Source organism: Dendrobium catenatum, unplaced genomic scaffold, assembly GCF_001605985.2.
Source record: "Dendrobium catenatum unplaced genomic scaffold, ASM160598v2 fragScaff_scaffold_938, whole genome shotgun sequence".
Classification (NCBI taxonomy): Eukaryota; Viridiplantae; Streptophyta; class Magnoliopsida; order Asparagales; family Orchidaceae; genus Dendrobium; species Dendrobium catenatum.
In genome coordinates, this window is record NW_021319400.1 from 144,614 (window position 1) to 160,201 (window position 15,588).

Below are 15,588 nucleotides of genomic sequence, written 5' to 3' on the forward strand. Positions count from 1 at the left end.
GCGAAATCTTGTCTGTGGCGGGGGACAAGATCCGAATTTTGCGCTGAAATTATTGAGGTTGGTTGGAGGCCATCAGTTGGATGATGGGAAATAAAGATCCGAATTTTGTGCGAAATTATTGCGGTTGGCGTTCGCGAACGTTCAGGCGCATTCTTTGAATGCGCCAAATCATATTGTACATTCCTGGACTACGCCAAATGGTTCGACATTTCTGCTCTTTTTTAAGTTTTTTCTCGATTACGTTTTTTCCCCTAAATATGGCTTCAAAGCTGCTGCTTCTGAAAATTTGGCCATCCAACAATATATGGATTAGCACCATTTGAATACTGAATTTTACGTCAAAATTAGGTAGATGAATAGTGCGATGATAATATTGGCGTCATATTATTCACTTCAATTTTGTGTTATGGAATTTGCTGAAAAAGCATGCGAAAGAGAAGAAAGATGGTTACCTTTGCAGCGAGATGAAGAAGCGTGCGAAAGATGAGAAAGAAATGTAGTTCGGTTGATTGGAGATGAATTATTGCATTTTTTAGTTTTACTGTATTTTAGAATAGAAAATGAGTTTTTCCATTGAAGATGCCCTAAGAGAGTCTTGTTTTTTTTTTTTTTTTTTTTTTTTTTTTTTTTTTTTTAGTTTTAGGCGGACCGAACTCGGATCGCAACTTCAACCAAATAGCGGCTAGCTCAATCCGTAAAAAGCTCCGAAGTGAAGACGAAGTTAGATATATAGTTAAAAAATATATTTAATTATACGTGTATTAAATATATGTCAATGATTGATAGTATTTTAAAAACATGTAAGAAAAAATAAAATAAAATTAATTAGTTTTTTTATTTTTTATGAGATTTAGCAACAAAAAGAGTCACGAAGAAAGATGTTTGTATATATAAACAAAAGAGACCGAGTCTTGATCGGAATAACCTTCTCATTATTTTCAAAGTAATTTTTTTAATATAAAATGTTTTGAATTAGAAAATTTTATACTAAAAAATTGCTTTAGAAAGCGATAAAAAAATTATCCCAAATGATTGGGACGGCTTTTTTATTGATACTTAAAACGGAATTTTAGTACAACAATTAAAATTTTTGTATTAAAACTCCGTTTTATGAACCAATAAGAAAGTCATCCCAAACGAAGCCTTAGTATGTTCCTAGAATTTTATTTATAAGAGGGATTACGTTTTTATAATTCCTTTTATCAAGGAATTCATCTATGTTCCTAACCTCTTTCCATCTAAGATTTTAGTGATCATTTTTATGACTTAACAGTCGTTGATAAAATGCAATCAAAAGTATAAAAACGCTTTTGTTTGAAAATAATTCAAAGAAAAGCTACATTCATATAATGCCATTATTATTTTTTAAATATATTTTATATTTGCAAAAAAATACAACGAGCCCTAAGCCGTTCAATAGAAGCCTATATATGAAGAGAAGCAAATTAATTAATCAAATTAATTAATTAAAACAAATGAAGAGAAGCAAATCAAGGTTCATTGTCAATGATAATTCTTTGTTTAAACATTAATCAAATTTAGACTTCGTTTGAGACAGTTTTTTTACTACTTCTTAAAGCAACTTTCGAGTACAAAAAAATCTAACTTTTGTACTAAAAAATTATTTTAAGAACCAGTAAGAAAGCAGTCCCAAACGAAGCCTTACTTATAATTATTAATGATTTGGTTGCTCAAACTCCCATCTACATTATGGAAGTCATAGCCTCCAACCTACGCAGCTCATCTTAATCTGTTGGTTGAGAGCTTTAGCTACGAATGAATATGTCTTGGGTTCGATGCTTGCTTATGTAATGTATGTTTGAATTTGTCTTAATTAATTGACTCAAATGTCTAAAAAAAAATCAGCCTCCAACGAATAAGGCTAGAGATTTGCATAATACTAACCATTTTAATAATAAAAATTAATAAATTAATTAGGGGTTGTTCGGTATCAATTTTATTTTTTTTATTGTTTACAAATATAATTAATTATTATATTTTGATTTCTATTTTTAAAATAAATTAAGCTACTTTGAAAAACCCAAAATAATTTTTTAATATTTTTATTTTCTTAATAAAAATCACCTATATTACTGCCCACCACCGTTAGCCACCAAATATTTTTGTCAACCGTAATAACAGTCTTATGTAATATTCAATTAAAATGAAGACAAATCTTTATTGAATATAAAATATATTTTTATTTCAAATTAAAATATGTATGCAAAATTGTTAGATATTTGTCTTGGTTTAAGTTATGTTTGTCTTGCAAGACTCCATATCAGGGTTTATAGCTATATATAAGTGTATAGGTTGGTGTAATTGGTATCCCTTTGTATCCCAATTGAAGTGAAATAAAGAACTCTCCCTTCCGTGCCTCTCTCTCCTCCAAGAAGCTCAAGAAGATATCATCCTTCTTAAGAAATTCTTAAGAAGTGGTATCATAGTATTGTGGAGGCGATCGTGGAGGAAGGTTATTGTGATCAAGAAAGGAGTGCACAAAGGTTGACGTGTTGGATGTACTGAGCGGGGTGGAGGTACGACATGTGGGTTTGATCCAAGCTTGCGCACAAAGATCAGTCGTGGGTGTAGGCCAAACATTGTAGGAGGTGCCGCGATTGGGAGGCATGACAAGCCGAGTCGCCTCATTTGGTCAGGCCTGGGTGCAAGTGAATGGGAGGCGAAGTTCATTCAATTGGGGCTTATTCGTAGAATTGAGGTTGACTAGAGATATTGAAGGAGGTGCGAACGTTGCAAGAGAACAAGCGAAGCTGGTTTGCTCGCAGCAGGGAAGACCGAAGCGAGTTCGCCAGTAGGATCATGATCGTTTCTTGGATGTGCGGGATTGGACATGAATTGGATCCAAGTGTGAGAGCGGAAGATAGGCTTCAGAGTGGCAATGAATTGCGAAATCAGAAGCGGTGACAAACTATAGATTTCATGTAGGCTGAGATCTTGGGTATGGTTGCATGGCATTGAGTCAGAAAGCACAAAGGGAGCCGGACGGTGCGTTCGAATCCCAACAGGCTCAGGTACATACGATGCAGGTCGAGGAGTTTGTTAAGTTTTTTTTTGGTAAAATATGGACAAAGGTAGAGATTGTTAAATATTGGTCTAGGTTTAGGTTATGTTTGCTTTGCAAGACTCCATATGAAGTTCTCTCTCTCTCTCTCTCTCTCTCTCTATCTCTCTATATATATATATATATATATATGTTGGTGTAATTGATATTCCTTTGTATCCCAATTGAAGTGAAATAAAGGGTCTCCCTTCCCTATCTCTCTCTCTCTCTCCTCGAAGAAGCTCAAGATGATCTCTTCCTTCTCATTCTCCAAAAATTTCTTAACAAAAATGAAATAAAAATAAAAGTAAAATGTGATGGAACACAAACCTAGCTCAAAAGATATAAATATGTAATCATCTCTCTCTTCCTCCTTTATATTTAGAAAAAAAATTGTATTAAGATATCTTTGTCAAATTTTAAATTAGAACATGCTTTAAAATTATTGAATTTATTTTCATATATATATATATATATGGGTGCAAGGAAATGCAAGGCTTGATGTCGGTGCCGATTGAACAATAAATAGCCCAGGAGTGGCAAGATCTTGATCTGGATCCAATTAATTACTCACTAATTAAAACAATCCTTATTTCAATTATTGCTATTCGTCGGTAGCTTCACATGTTGGCGATTTGGCGGTGTTCCAATCCCTGCTCACACCGACAAAAAAAAAAAAAAAAAAGCAGTATCTTATGGCTTGACAAATATAACCATATCCTCCAATGTATGTAGTATTAATAAGTATTCACAATGCATATGCATGTCACCAATATAATATTGTTACAATAAGGTTCACCAGGATCGCATTATACATAAAAATCAAACTTAATAGTTATATGTAATATTCCTTTTAGCCTCGAGAAGTTTTTGATCAATTGTAGCAATTTATATTAATATATATGGAATACAAAAGTTTTCAAACTAATCGATAAAAATACAAAACAATCATATCAAAATGCGCATAATAATTATATATATATATGTAATATATCAAAAGTTACACAGTGAAAGCTATCTAGATTATAAAATATAATATTCTTATTACATTTAGGAGAGAGAAAATATATATGAAGTAAAAATTATAAAAAGTAGGGATATGATTAAGGTCACCTACAACGATCAGAATAATTTTCATAATAAGATTTGTGAAAAATACCAACCTGAAGCACACTCTCCTCCTCTTCTCATCGGCTAAGGCATGCAAATGGAGAGGGAATGGGCTTTGGGGTTAGTTAAATATATGAGTGGATATAGATATTTAAAAAATAAATTTTCTGGCCTTGCGTTGCAGCGCTCTAAACACTAGCGCCGTAGTGCTCTAGACACCAACGCTGCAGTGCTCCCCCAAATTCATTATAGAACAAAGGGATCAGTGCTGGTGCATCGCTTTCCAGCACTACTACACTCGCTAAGCCAGAATACTTCAAAATAGTGAGGCAACGCCATAATGCTCCCACCTGAATTTTGATGCATGCAATAATTTTCAATTTAACTTTAATATATTTATATTAATCCCACATATTTATATAAAGAATGCACACATGTGAGAATATTGTGGTTGTTACATAAGGATCATCATGCTTTTATTCAAAAGTTTTATTTCGATATCTATGCCTACTATTAGTTGACATAGTGATATGTATATGCTTTTTTAATAGATTTTGTTGCTTGCTCTCAAGTTTTATTTCGAATACTCTTTGTTTTTTTTGTGACATATTTATCATTTTTTATCTAAATTTTATTTATGATCATTTAGTTTTATTATTTTAGTGAGATCTACCAAAGCTTTTTTAATTTGATGCACATAATCATCCTCCCACCATGGAGTTCCCTGGCGCTCGTCAGTGTGCCACCACTGTCATAAGGATAACCTCCTTCATATGAAATAAATGAAATGAGAAAAGTTCAACAAACTCTCATCTAATAGAACTAAATCTTACCTTTTATACCCCACTACCAAGAGTAATAACCATAAGACTATATACACAACCAATAACTCCATTTATAGGGGATCTAAACAAATAAATTATAGTATGTCATTCTTCTTATGAGTGAAATGCATGGATTTCATATGTGGATTTGTGTGGTGTTATAATGGGTGCCTTTTCCATCAACTTTGTAGGTAAAAGTTAATGGTATTGATTTGATGCTTAAATATATAAGCGCTTGTCCTATCACCATATATAACACACATATCATATAGCTATGGCTAGCCTAATAAAACGTGTGTTATGTTTATAAGTAGGATATCATATCAAATCCTAGTAAACACCATCTTTAGGGGAAGAAAAAAATGTATTGGTGATATATAGGGGAGGTATTATTCATCAAACTCTCATGGAGGGGCTTAAGATAAAATTCAGCATAAAAATTATCCCTTACTAGTTAGTACATGGGTGTATATGACATTCATGACAACCCTACCATCAATAATTTTCTTATACCTCTTATTGATGCATGCTACATGCATGGAGATAATATTTTTCGTTCTCCAATCCTCTATCTTACTTCTAAAATTGATAAGCATATTATAACTCTAATATGATTGTTATTATTATTGTCAATTTCACCTTATTATGAGTATATCTCATTAAATACATTCTCAAGATCATCACCTATAGGCAAATTAAACTCATTCAAAATAGGATTTGGGACTCGCACAGATGCTATATGGCTCTTCTTTTTGCACTTAACACAAGTGATCTCCCTAGTGCTTTTAAAACTCCACTTCATAAGAATTCCAATAGATCGAGCATCATTAGTGGTGCGTTAGGCCTAATACCAGACCTCTGTCTTGGGAGTAAAAATAGTAACTCCTACATATAAAGAGAGGCAAATCTTTTTTTTTTTGCTTTTACATCATAAGATGTCCACATTATTATTTTTGAAAATAATTATCGTAAATGCAACTAGGAGAGGAACCATGAATAGCTTAGGGTGGACAATTGTCAAATTTGATTTTTTTCTCAAAATAATAAGAATTTTAACTATTTTACCCGCATTCAATAGATGCAATTATCTAAATTCTATGTGAAATTATTCATTTCACAACTATATTTTTAGTATATACTTCAAGGTACTAATTGTTGATCAATGTAAATACTCATGCAAGGGACAATCAATCTTCCCTCGTCTAAAATTATATTTCATATTAGTAAAAATAACTCGACAATATTATAAAGTTCATACTTCATAAATAAATAATATGTATTTTACTGACAACTTTTTAAAAATTTTATCTTTTAAAAAGCTATTGTCAAAAAAATATATTTACAATTATGAGTGAAAAATGAGCATTAAAAAAAAAAAGCATAAAATTTCTTAAACGCAATCTTCATTTGTCGTTATTATGACAAATTTACAACACTGACCCTCTCGAATAATTCCAAATTATGAAATGCGTTTATACATTTCTTTCTTCACCTCGTGTCCAATTATCTTGCATAATTTAATGTTAATGACCCAATAATTAAACATAAATAAATGGCAAGTGCTGAAAATAATTTCACTATGGCCCACAAACCTTAGTGCCAATATAGTAGCCCGCCACCTTCTTCCCACTCCCACCGACTCGCCTATCCAACTTTCTTTTCAGTAAATTCGCCTATCCAACTTTCTTTCTAGTAAATTTTGCATTTCATCACCCCAAAACTCCATTATTCTAACCATATCCTCATAATCTGTCACAATTTTTTTTTATCCAAAATATTGCGTAATGCTAGCTAGCGGTGTCAAAATGGGTCAACATGTTGGATTTGGGTCCAACTCGAATATTAACTTGGGTCCAACTCGAATATTAGCTTGGGTCCAAATGGGTTGATCCTAACCCAACCCGATTTACAAACGGGTCCGGAATTCCAACTAGGATATGACCCGTGAGGGTTACCGGGCTGCCCAACCCGATCCACAAATCCAAACGCCTTGAGCTTACACCTTATAGACAGTTTCCCGCTTCTGCATGGGCGTCCATGACGGCCCGCTTCTCATCTAGATTGCTGTGGAGTGTCTCCTCGAAGGCGGAGACTTCCATGGGGTGGCACAACATTAGTGGATAAATGACGAAAGATTGGGAGGGGGAGGAGGAGTTTAGGGTTTTTGGATTGGATCGAGGACTTATTGATTTAGATGCATGTGTCGTGTGCTTAGACGAGTCCAGATAGGACGCCATTGTGCTGTGCAAAAGTGCCGGTGACTCGGTAAGGGTAATAGGCATGAACATGATGAGGGATCTAGTGTCGGCAGCAAGTGAGGTGGGATCGAGTCGTAGGGCCGCAGAAGAGGCAAGCGCGGGATGCAGACTACTGGATTGAGTTGTGAGTGTGGGCACAGCTAGGGGTCTAACCGCTAGCGCGAGCTGTGGGTGTAGTGCGGCAGTGCTGGGTAGCGGGTGTGGGATGCAGGACCAGGTCAATTTTGGGTTTCTAAGTCAACCCAAATCCTACTTGACTTTGTAAGTGGGTCATAATCTCATACCCGAACCCAATCCTTATGGTAAAAGGGTTTACTTGAACCCAAAATTTTTTGGGTCGGGCCTGGGTCACGTTTCAGATCGTGTCAAATATTGACAACCCTAATATTGGCCTTTCTTTATAATTGAAAAAATCATTCAATAATTATAGAAATTTTGATACGTTTGAACACTAAAATAATTTGTTTTGATTTACTGAATCACATGAATTAATTGTTTGGTGGATGGGCGAAACTTCGGCGTTAGTCGAGGCTTGGATAAAGTATGGTGAAAGTCGGCGTGTGGAAGGAATTTCGACGTTGGTTGACACCTAGGCGAAAGTCCGGTGACAGTCAATGATCGGGGCGAAAGTCTAACGCCATTTGGTAGTCGGGCAAAATTCTTGTGTAAGTCGGTGGTTGGGAGAACGTCTAACTTCAGTTGATGGCTGAACAAAAGTCTGACATCACTCGATGGTCGAGCGGAAGTCATACGATAGTTGGCGGGCCAGGAGAAAGTCCGGCGTCTATTAAGGAATGGGTAGAAGTTAAGAGTCGATGGTGGCCCGGCTGAAGCTCGACGTTAGTTAGAGGCAAGGTGGAAGTCCTGTGTTAGTTAGGGGTGTCAATATTTGACATGACTCAAAAAGCAGACTCGAATACGACCCAAAAATTTCATGTTAGGGTTAACCTAGACCACAAATGGGTCGGGTTCATGTTCAACAATTCGACCCGTTTCAAAAATTGGATCAGGTTCGGGTTGGCCCTTTAACCCAAAATTGACCTATTTTGACCTGAAAAGAGGAGATTGACCCATTTTTTGACCAAAAAACTAACAATTTTTTCTTGGTCCCGTGTCAATTGGGCCATGTCGGGTTAACCCGGACCCAAAGCAGGTCAGGTTCAGGTCCAAAAAATCAGTCCGTTTGCAAAAAATGGGTCAGATTCGGATTGACCCGAATAGTGCCGGTTCGGTTTTGGGTTCGACCTAAATTCGACATGCAACCCGAAATTGACACCCCTAGTGTCAGTGGGCGACCAAGAGGAAGTATGATGTTGGCAGGTGGCTTGACGGAGGTCCTACAACGATTGGTGACTGGGCGGAAGTCCGACGTTGGTTGATGGCTGGGCGGAAGTCCGATGACGGTGGGTGGCCAGCGAAAGCCTGGCGAAGGCTGGTGGTCGGGAGATGGTTGAGGAGGAGCTTGGTGGCAAGAAATATCTCATATTTTTTCCTTCTCCCTTTTATTTTTTCCCCTTTTTCTTCCTTCCTCTTTTTTTTTTCAAGAATGAGGTTTATTTATAATTTTTGGGAGTGTTATGACTAGTAAATAAGAAGATCAAGAGCATGTTGGGAGTATTTTTAATGGATGATCGATATTGATTCCTTTGATCATAGACCTTTTAACGAGCATTTGACTACCTTAATGATGTCATAATTTGATGATATTGGGTTCGTATCGTCAAGCCGCTCGATTCGACTGTAAGTACATCACAATTGGAAATTATTTGATCATCCAATTTATGCTTTGAACATTCTAAACATGCTTTGGGCTTTTGATTTGGATGAGCTCAGATTGGATCGAATTTGAAGTCGTTGGGTTTGTCTCTTCGGGACGCTCAATTAGACTATCAGTTTGCTAAAATCAGAGTTCAAATGGCTCCGAATTTAATTTCGAAAGTTTTTAATCAGAAATTACCTCGGTATTCATGACTGATCAAGATAAATTTTTCTTGATATATCACTGAGGCCTCGTTTGATTAGGCTTTTTTTCTCCATTTCCGTTTGAATACGCCGAAATCAATTAGTATTTACTGTTTGGAATCAAAGCCGTTTTCATTCCGCATTACGCTCTCTCTCTTCTGGCATTTTAGCTATAAATATGGCCGCCCTCCTTCCCACCTATTCGTTCCTCGCAGTTCTCTCGACCGCGACCTTCTCTGGTATTTCTTCTTCCGGTTCGAGTTCTTCGCCGCAGAAGGTGCGTGCTTTATTCGCAGGACATTCCTCTGCCTCTCGTTCCCTTTGCGTAGGCCATCAAAGTCTTCTCTTCTTGCCTCTTTCTCCCGACGATTTGATTGCGTCTGTCGACAAGTTTTTTCCTCCCAATATCCGATTTAGAATTTCCCTTCTATTTTCCCCTTTCTTTCGATTTAACTGGTAAGTTGGATGTTGAGGTCTTGATCTTATTTGATATTTGAACTGATGTAGGCACCGCGGATCTGTGAGTTCTGCTCGCTTTTCTTGCCTTGCTTGCTCGAAGATCCTGTGTTTAGGATGCTGATTGGGCTTAGGGTGTTTACGACCATGCCTAGTTTTGCTAGCGTTGGACCTTTTGTAAGATGTCTGGGATTTGGTTGTGGATCTGGCACATTGAGAGCTTTTAGCTTGAGATCTGGTTCTAGGTGATTCTGGATCTCTAGATCTGATATGCAGTAGATTTAGAGTTTCAGATCTCAAATAAAGTGTATGATAACATATGCAGACGTGAGATTCAATTTTGTTTTCAGTGGCGGATTCTTAGATCATACTGTGAAAGCTATTTTCTTAACCATCTTACGTTCTCTTTGCTGTTCCAGCACTTTTCTATGTCTAGCTTCTAGATCTGATGTTGTATTATTCAAAATGATATAAAAGGAATGTAGCCGCTTAGGCCGTGGATAAATTGCTGGTGAAGCTTCGGCCGCCCAGCGCGCGATCTTGTGCCGGCATTTGGTACCCGTGTTTATTGCAATTAAGTTTAGTCGCCTCGCCCAAAGTCCCATTAAAGAAAAATTTAATGGGCTGTTTGGCTACAATTAGGATTAAGTAAATCCTGTAAATCCAGATTTAATAAATCTTGAGACGATTAAATTCGAAACTTTGATCGTATAATTACGGTTCGATTGAATAAAGTCTTAAAATTTATTTGGCAATTTGTTTTAGGATTTAAGATTTTTAAGCAGAGAAAATCCTTATTAAAATTTGGATTTAATTTTTGAAATAAGATTTATTAAAATGGTAGGATTTAAAATATCCAACAATCTGCTTGGCAGAATTTAAGTTAAACCTTGGTTAAATCCCTCCTAAGTATCTCCTTAAAGGAAAGCAATTTTTTCTTATTTTGAACCTATTGGTGTAAGGAACCCTTGAGAAGTCTATTCTCTATTTCTGTTGTCTTTTCAATAAAAGAAAATTTAATGTGTTTGATGCTTTTCTCATCTGTTTGATTTTGATGTAATGTAATTATATATTTTCTCATTAATATTCAGAAATATGGCATCACACATTGTTGGATATCCTCGCATGGGGCCAAAGAGAGAGCTCAAGTTTGCTCTTGAATCTTTTTGGGATGGTAAAAGCACTGCTGAGGATTTGCAGAAGGTTGCTGCCAATCTCAGGTCTTCCATTTGGAAGCAGATGGCTGATGCCGGAATTAAGTACATTCCCAGTAATACCTTTTCCTATTATGATCAAGTTCTTGATACGACTGCGACGCTTGGAGCGGTCCCTGAGAGATATAGTTGGAATGGCGGTGAGATTGGTTTTGACACCTACTTTTCAATGGCTAGAGGAAATGCCTCTGTGCCTGCTATGGAGATGACCAAATGGTTTGATACCAACTAGTAAGTTAGAATACTCCATCTTTATTTTTTCGGATCAAACTTGTTTTGGAATGTTCTCTTATTGCTGTGATATTATTCCTAATATTCCTTCATTTGAATTATTGAAGCCACTTCATTGTCCCTGAATTGGGCCCCAACACGAAGTTCTCATATGCCTCTCACAAGGCTGTCTCTGAATATAACGAGGCTAAGTCGGTATGAACTTGTCCACATCAATTCTTTTAATCGCAGATTATAATTTACTATTTTTTTAGTTTTCTTATGGCAATCCTTTAAACACATAATAATAACTTATAAATTCCATAAAGTTTTGTTGTGAATTTTCACTATGCTGGAGCTTTTTCATTTCGTGTTTTCTGTATATCTGAGAGGAATTTATCCGGCATTACTTCTCTACGAACAACTTGTGTCAATATTGCTTAAATGGTGAAGCTTTTTAGTTTGATAGATTTATTTGGTTTGTCTCCTCGTTGATTTGTTTCTGTCCTCTCGTTCAGCTTGGAATTGATACTGTTCCAGTGCTTGTTGGACCTGTGACTTACTTGCTGCTCTCAAAGCCTGCCAAAGGTGTTGCAAAAACCTTCCCACTTCTGTCACTGCTTGACCATATTCTTCCCATATACAAGTAAGATTTTATTCAATTATTGAAAACTATCAACTTGATTGATTTATTTTTCTACCCTGTTAAGTTTCATTTCTTAGACTAGCTAAACATCAACAGGCAAGTTATTGCTGAATTGAAGGCTGCTGGTGCTTCATGGATTCAATTTGATGAGCCCACCCTGGTCAAGGATCTTGATTCTCACCAGCTGGAAGCATTTGCAAAGGCCTATACAGAGCTCGAATCATCCTTGTCTGGATTGAATGTGGTTATTGAGACATACTTTGCTGATGTCCCAGTTGAGGCATACAAGTAAGTCAATTCTAATTCTTGTCCCTAAAAAAATAATAAAAAATTCTAATTCTTGTCCCTCCAGCAGCTAAGCTAATCATCACAAGTCACAATGAAATTTACTGTATAACTGCCCATTTCAGGACAATCATTGCCTTGAATGCAATCACTGGTTTTGGATTTGACCTCGTACGTGGAAACAAGACCCTTGATGTGATCAAAAGTGTAGGATTTCCATCTGGAAAGTATCTTTTTGCTGGAATTGTGGATGGAAGGAACATTTGGGCCAATGATCTTGCTGCCTCCCTTAGCACTCTTCAGGATCTTGGGAATGTTGTTGGCAAGGGTATGACAGACACTTTTTTGGCTCTTATTTCGCCTCTGAAATATATTGCATCAAGTTAATTTGCCATTTATATATATATTTGCAGACAAGCTTGTTGTCTCAACTTCTTCTTCCCTCTTACACACCGCTGTTGATCTTGTAAATGAGACAAAACTGGATGATGAAATCAAGTCATGGTTGGCCTTTGCTGCACAGAAAGTCGTGGAGGTTAATGCACTTGCTAAGGCTTTGTCTGGTCAAAAGGATGAGGTAAATCTTCAAATGCACCAATCTTTATGTTTCTTTTGACCATACATTTCTTTTATCTAGAAAATAACGTTCACATTTAGCTTAAAGCAGGTAGTTGGCTTGCCTGTAATAGTTTTTGTAGCTGACCTTTTGTCAAGTCTTTCATGAACTCTTTGGTTGATTTTATTTGGGAGATTCATCTATAAATTCTAACCAAATGCCACTTTTTTTAGGACTTCTTCTCTGCAAATGCTGCTGCTCAGGCTTCAAGGAAAGCATCTCCTCGCGTGACCAATCCTGAAGTTCAGAAAGCTGTAAGTTGTTGATGGTTTTGAAGTTGGATTTTATTTCCCTGACTCCATTCTTCTAAGTTATACTTGCCATTTTTCATTCTTAGGCTGCTGCTCTTAAGGGCTCTGAGCACCGCCGGGCAACAAATGTCAGTGTCAGATTGGATGCCCAGCAAAAGAAACTGAACCTTCCAATTCTTCCTACCACCACCATTGGATCATTCCCCCAAACTATTGAACTCCGACGAGTGCGCCGGGAGTATAAGGCTAACAAGTACGTTTTTTGCAGTTCTTTCATTACTTTACGAAGGCTAACACTCACGTTTGTTTCAGTATTTTCATTACTTTACTAAAAAACTTAATACCCTTCATATGCTCAATATTACATTATTGTCTGTAAAGCAGGATCTCTGAGGAGGAGTATGTGAATGCGATCAAGGATGAAATTAACAAGGTTGTTAAGATCCAGGAGGAATTGGACATTGATGTGCTTGTCCATGGAGAACCCGAGGTAACTTTTGCCATTTATTTTACCCTCTTGGGCCTTAAAAGAAAATTCAACAAGTCTATAACTATCATTACAACGAAAACTTTCATGTGAAGGGCGAATTATTACTTCTGGTGACCGGACCGTCCGGACACTAATCCAGACGCGCCACGTCACCTGGATACACTAGGCCCCGAATTATCTGGGTGACGTGGTGCGTCTGGATTGGTGTCCGGATGAATCCAGACACTGGACGTAAGAATTTTCCCATGTGAAGTGCATCTCATCTTGTGGGGGAAAGGCATCGCAGAAAAACTGTTTGTTACTTTGTTCCTTGCATCCAGTGTTTTAAAAGCATGGCATGACTTTTGATCTTCTTGCGCAGAGAAACGACATGGTTGAGTATTTTGGTGAGCAGCTCTCTGGTTTTGCTTTCACTGTTAACGGCTGGGTACAATCTTATGGCTCCCGATGCGTCAAGCCCCCCATCATCTATGGTGATGTGAGCCGCCCCAAGGCCATGACTGTCTTCTGGTCCTCGCTGGCCCAGAGCATGACCTCTCGCCCTATGAAGGGAATGCTTACAGGCCCTGTCACAATCCTCAACTGGTCTTTTGTCCGAAATGACCAGCCAAGGTTTGTCTATGACTCTATCAAGATCCAATCTTTTCCTAAATTTCTCAATCTTGAATGCAAGATATCTCAACACTGCAAAAATTCTTCCAGATTTGAGACCTGCTACCAGATTGCTCTTTCCATCAAGCAGGAAGTCGAGGATCTCGAAGCAGCAGGCATCAATGTATGCTCTCATCGCTCTCTTTCCCCAGTTTCATTGATCAATGATTTTTATGATTTATTTGAAATTGTCTTCATACAGGTTATCCAAATTGATGAGGCTGCTCTCAGGGAAGGTCTTCCCCTCCGCAAGTCCGAGGAGGCTTTCTATTTGGAATGGGCTGTCCACTCCTTCCGGATCACTAACTGTGGAGTCAAGGACACCACTCAGGTTCTTAAATTGTTCTCTATTTGTTGCATTGCTGCTCCATATTTTACCTGATCCTTAACTTCAAGAGCTTGTCTTACCACAGATTCACACTCACATGTGCTACTCTAACTTCAATGATATTATACTCTCGATCATTGACATGGATGCCGATGTGATCACCATTGAGAACTCCCGTTCAGATGAGAAGCTCCTCTCCGTATTCCGCGAGGGAGTCAAGTATGGCGCCGGCATCGGCCCCGGAGTGTACGACATCCACTCTCCCAGGATTCCTTCCACAGAGGAAATTGCAGACCGGATCAGGAAGATGCTGGCTGTGCTTGAGACCAACATTTTGTGGGTTAATCCTGATTGTGGCCTCAAGACCCGCAAATACACTGAGGTTAAGCCTGCGCTCACCAATCTGGTTGCTGCTGCTAAGCAGCTCCGCACTGAGCTTGCTAACACGAAGTGAGAGGAATTCCTTTCTGCTCTGTCCCCACCCAGTAATAACTATGGTTTGCTACATCGTAATTTCGCGCAACATATTATTTTTGTATTGTTCCCCCGCTATTGAGTTTGCAGAGGCATTACTGGTATGCCCTTTCTTACCTTTTCTAATCTTCTCATGACCAATTACAAGAAGGGATAGTTTTGTTTTTATGTCTGTCTGTATTGCAATATGAAGTACTTTGTACTGAGAAATTGTGGAATGAAAATATCTGTTCTTTATTTCAAACTGAAGATAACTTACCCATCGCTGCATGCAATCTCACATCACAGCCGAAATCCCTCTGACATCCAACAGCTGCAGCCCACATAAACATATCACCTCAAGCCCACTATCCTCCTTCCCATTCCCAAACAGTAAACTCCATTCCTCTTACATCCACCTCAACCTAAGTATCCCACACTTACAGACAGCCCAACCCATTTCCCTACACCACTTCAATCCGCTAGAAAATAGCCCACCAAAACAACACAACAAACTTTATTATTGTTATTAATATTAATTGGTATTAAGTAATATTATTAGTTATTTATTTAAAAAAAAAGAAAAATAGAAAGAAAGAAAAGAGAAGAAAGAGAAAAGAAATAAAAGTGGGGTTTTTGTGCCTTGATCTTCGCGCGTCATCATCATGCTCACTCACTATGGTATAATGGCTCCTAAAGCTCAAAAAATCCTGGACCGCCTATACATGCTCTCGTAATGTGGTGGGAGGGAGTCCGGTGTGACACTAGAGGCG

General features: G+C 37.6%; 1 protein-coding gene across 4 annotated transcripts; it reads left to right on the forward strand.

Moving 5' to 3' along the window:
* The first annotated feature begins 9,351 nt into the window (after positions 1–9,351).
* LOC110102837 (5-methyltetrahydropteroyltriglutamate--homocysteine methyltransferase 2) lies at positions 9,352–15,080 on the forward strand. Of its 4 annotated transcripts, none has more exons than XM_028697456.1 (15): positions 9,379–9,492; positions 9,723–9,916; positions 10,763–11,116; positions 11,224–11,311; positions 11,614–11,741; positions 11,838–12,029; positions 12,152–12,354; positions 12,440–12,603; positions 12,816–12,896; positions 12,980–13,146; positions 13,278–13,383; positions 13,745–13,995; positions 14,086–14,158; positions 14,237–14,365; positions 14,448–15,080. In XM_028697456.1, exons 1-15 carry the CDS (start codon positions 9,394–9,396, stop codon positions 14,814–14,816), a joined length of 2,598 nt encoding a protein of 865 aa, XP_028553289.1. In that variant the 5' UTR covers positions 9,379–9,393; the 3' UTR covers positions 14,817–15,080. The 4 variants fall into 4 exon arrangements, with proteins under 4 accessions (XP_020687014.1, XP_028553289.1, XP_028553291.1 ...); XM_028697458.1 differs by lacking the exon at positions 9,723–9,916 and adding an exon at positions 10,149–10,226 and having other exon boundaries at positions 9,411–9,492; XM_020831355.2 differs by lacking the exon at positions 9,723–9,916 and having other exon boundaries at positions 9,352–9,492.
* Positions 15,081–15,588: the final 508 nt, after the last annotated feature.

What these genes read in the sequence shown, in the direction of transcription:
- LOC110102837 (XM_028697456.1), top strand. Translation starts at nt 9,394, where the DNA reads ATGGCCGCCCTCCTTCCCACCTATTCGTTCCTCGCAGTTCTCTCGACC. An exon ending in GTCCGAAATGACCAGCCAAG is followed by an intron (nt 13,996 to 14,085) that starts GTTTGTCTATGA and finishes AAATTCTTCCAG; the next exon opens with ATTTGAGACCTGCTACCAGA. An exon ending in TCGAAGCAGCAGGCATCAAT is followed by an intron (nt 14,159 to 14,236) that starts GTATGCTCTCAT and finishes GTCTTCATACAG; the next exon opens with GTTATCCAAATTGATGAGGC.